This window comes from Amphimedon queenslandica, unplaced genomic scaffold (genome assembly GCF_000090795.2).
Source record: "Amphimedon queenslandica unplaced genomic scaffold, v1.1 AMPQUscaffold_13195, whole genome shotgun sequence".
Classification (NCBI taxonomy): domain Eukaryota; kingdom Metazoa; phylum Porifera; class Demospongiae; order Haplosclerida; family Niphatidae; genus Amphimedon; species Amphimedon queenslandica.
Window position 1 is genome coordinate 1 of NW_003546569.1, and position 3,610 is coordinate 3,610.

At 35.4% G+C, this 3,610-nt stretch overlaps 2 protein-coding genes across 2 annotated transcripts in view; both read left to right on the forward strand.

The window, feature by feature from the left end:
- Positions 1 to 1,502: 1,502 nt before the first annotated feature.
- On the forward strand, positions 1,503 to 3,098 carry LOC109584582 (uncharacterized; the record flags this gene model as incomplete). The annotated part of the gene is made up of 8 exons (XM_020000371.1): positions 1,503 to 1,598; positions 1,663 to 1,828; positions 1,892 to 2,030; positions 2,085 to 2,192; positions 2,237 to 2,377; positions 2,428 to 2,769; positions 2,819 to 2,935; positions 2,986 to 3,098. Coding segments are annotated over 8 exons (1,184 nt in total), but the record flags the coding sequence as incomplete, so codon positions are not given.
- A 147-nt stretch (positions 3,099 to 3,245) lies between these two features.
- Positions 3,246 to 3,610, forward strand: part of LOC109584583 (uncharacterized) — a 5,196-nt gene continuing 4,831 nt past the window's right edge. The window contains exon 1 of the mRNA XM_020000372.1: positions 3,246 to 3,520. Coding sequence (XP_019855931.1) covers positions 3,246 to 3,520 — 275 coding nt within the window. The remainder of the gene's footprint in view (positions 3,521 to 3,610) is intronic.

Below are 3,610 nucleotides of genomic sequence, written 5' to 3' on the forward strand. Positions count from 1 at the left end.
ACGACTGCTTTACCCTCGACAACGCCTACGCGGTCTCGGGTAATGACATAGATAATAGAGTAAATGAAAGGGATTGGAAACGGGGCGTAGCAACAGGAAATGCGGGTTGGGTTACCACGTGACAACCATCAGTGTTTTGATTGATTTCCTATCTCCTCCATTGGTGAAGTTGCTCTGGCAGGATTTCGAAGGAAATTTGTGCTGTTCCAGGATTGCGCTTGCTTTTGATATATAGCCTATTCCACATAGAATTTTTAGAGCTACCTGTAGCAAGGTTTTTATCTCCAAAAAGCGATTTTGCGACCAGTTAGAGGTACACAAAGTCGCCTGTTTTTGAAACACTTTATCGTTCGTAAAACACTCAAGCTTCGTTGTATCAATATGCAAGTTAGCTCATTCCATAGGAGATTTCAAGCTCTTTAAAATGGTTATACTTATTCGTAGCTCAAGAACAAAATGAGTCTCTCAGAGGGGGAAAAGATGGTATTTCTAGTTAAAGAGTGACGCGGCTACTAACACATGCATTGATTTACTGAACAAAAAATATTAATAAAAAGCATAAACACTGGTTAGTATTGTGTGTGAGTTTTGTTTGCATAAATTGTATTCTCTTGGAGTTATTCAAGAATAAAGCAAGAAAATCCAAGTTTTTTACTCCAAAATCGGTCAAAAAATCCCAACCCTCCTCTGTTTACTTAGCAACAATACAAATGAATGGAGGTTTGCCCACGCCCACGCTTCCGTTTCCAATCCCTTTCATTTACTCTATTATCTATGGTAATGACAACCCAACTGCTTAGTACCCGCCTACGCAAGCGTGGCGAGTCCAATTATAGTGCACATAACTACTAGTATATACTGGAAATCTTTACTGTTATTTTAATTTTACCGGATCAAAATTTTGCAAAAAAAAAAAAAAAAAAAAAAAAAAATTAGATCATGCATATAATTACATGCTACATTCAGTGATACATATGACCTAGTTTTGTGTAGCCAGCCCCTCCCTCAATGGGAGGGTCTGGTCGAATGAGTGTACATCACTCATTCTTCGTGATTAATTAAATAAGTCTATATATGTTTGTTCACAACCGCAAACTTTATGCAACACATGGTTACATATCTGCCATCTGTTTTTTGGCAAGATTGTTGGAGAGAGCAGAGTACAATTTTTATCTGGACAGCTAAACAGCTTCTGTTCTGCTTCTTTTCTTTGCGTTAATGCCAGAGTTTTTTAGCTTGAATAAGAGCATCTGATGTACCACGTCCACGAGGATTAAGGTAACACCCACTAAAACCACATCTGTCCAGTTCACCCTGTTTTGGGGTGAAGTAGAATGAAAGATCTACACTCATTCGACCAGACCCTCCCGTTGAGGGAGGGGCTGGCTATGCAAGACTACATATGACCTAATATTGCTTAGTAAAAATTAAATCACAGCATCATTACAAAACACAAAAATTTTTTACTACATAAATTTCCTGATTTAAGGTATTTCCTTTAGGTGGAAAAGAGTGCATCATAGGCTATTATGACTCAACTAACAGTACTAACTTGCAGGAATGTGACACTGAGTTTTGCTGTAATGTGACATGGAAAGGTATGACAAGTTGAATACAAATTTGACTGTATATATGCATGTATGTACATGTACCATAATGTAGGTAATCAACCAATGGATGGATTGTGTCCTAATGGCACATGCACTTGTAGGCAGCCTTTTGATAGCAGCTTAATAGGATCTTACATTTCTATAGCAGTACTCTTAAGTATAGGAGTTGTGATCAGTATACTCCTACAAATTTTTAATTATCAATTGAAAGATAACAAGTAAGAAATATCTTCATAGTGTATACTGGTTGCAACAATTAATTGAAATTACTGTTTCAATAGATATTTTAAAGGGTCATCACCCATTCTAAATGCTGTCATTACATTTGGCTGTACAATGGGATATGCTAATGGTTACTTGTTTCTTGTTAATTATTACATAGGCCTGACTGGTAATGGAAAACTAAGGCCAATATGCAATGTAAGTATTGTACTGAAATAAATTTCATTTTTTGATTGACTAATGTATTGATAGGTGACAGTGTCATCATTCTGGCTCTCACAGTTACTGATCAACTCTACCATATTAATGAAAAACTGGAGAATTTTCCAAATATTTCACAACCCATCACAGAAAAATAGAGTGATACTATTCTTTTAAAATTTTATAATTATTTTCTTCTATAGAATAATCTATCAAATGGTAAACTATTTTTTGGACTAAGTGTCATCACTGCTCCAGCCATTGTAGCTTTGATAGCAATTCAACTAATAAAACCTTTAGAAGAGAACAAAGTTGTTTTTAAAAACTACCATTGTCCTGGCTTTGTGAGTTATTTATTTTATAATAAAAAGTATACAACTACTCTCTTGTTTAGCCTGATAACATAGAAACATCACGCATAGAATATCATTGCATTCTATCACTAAAATTAGGATGGCAAACAGTGATTCCATTTTACTTCATCTTACTCTTAGTCATAATCATTTTCGTTGGATCTTTCAACTGTCTTATAACATGGCATTTTAAGAAAGAGGGAGAACTGGCTATTCTCGCAGGGACCATCCCTTTATTGCTATTTATTGTTTATTTTGCTATTGCTTATGTGATGTCTAATGGCTACACTGAACCTTTTTCAATTAGAGACCAGATACCTTATACTGTGGCATTCATATTGGCTTATAATTCATTCATTTTGGCTGTCTTGTATGGATCTAAGGTATGACACAGTTAATAAAACTTGTAATATGCAGACTCTTCAATTATAGACCATCCTGCTATGTAGAGACAGAAAAGTAAAACCAGTGAATAGAAAATCCACCATAAGAAAGAAGTTTAATGACTTACATGATGAAATCTTTATGCTGAAACGACAACTGCAAAAGGTTAGTAATTATATGAAATTCAGGATAGTTTATTTACAAAATCATTTCAGATGGATGCTAGCCGCCCCATTAAACAGTTGAATTCTTCAAGTAATTTAATTCCGACTGTCACTTTTGAAACTTAAAAAATACTATTTTTTACTGTTTTGTTGCTCATAGTAATAATAAATGATTAAAATTTAATCTGATGGTTACATTTGATATAGCCAAATCAGCCTATGCTACTGCATATGGTAGCATGTGTGAACACGTTTTAGCACGTGGATAAATTTATAGTGCTACGCCTAATCACGTGACATGCGTATTAGCAATGTCTGCATCAATGTTTTGGCAGCAACTGCTTCTCCTTCTCTTCTTCAATGTGGCAAGGACCCAGAGCTCCTACCTTAACTGTAGCATAGACACAAGATATCCTCTTCGTTTCGTTGGATTCTTTCCCTGTCTCAACCAATGGGATGAAGAAGGAGACTGTGATAGGCTAACCCTCACTGCAGTGAAAAGAGCTATAGCAGAAATCAACCAAGACACCAACATATTGAGATGCTTTAAAATAGAAATGCTCCCCATTACTGTTAAGGATCCAGTGCAGGTAAAACTAGGTCACTATAATAAATATTGATTCAGAATAACGATACTCAATTAAAGTTTTGATGCATGTTCACTTAATTATAGACC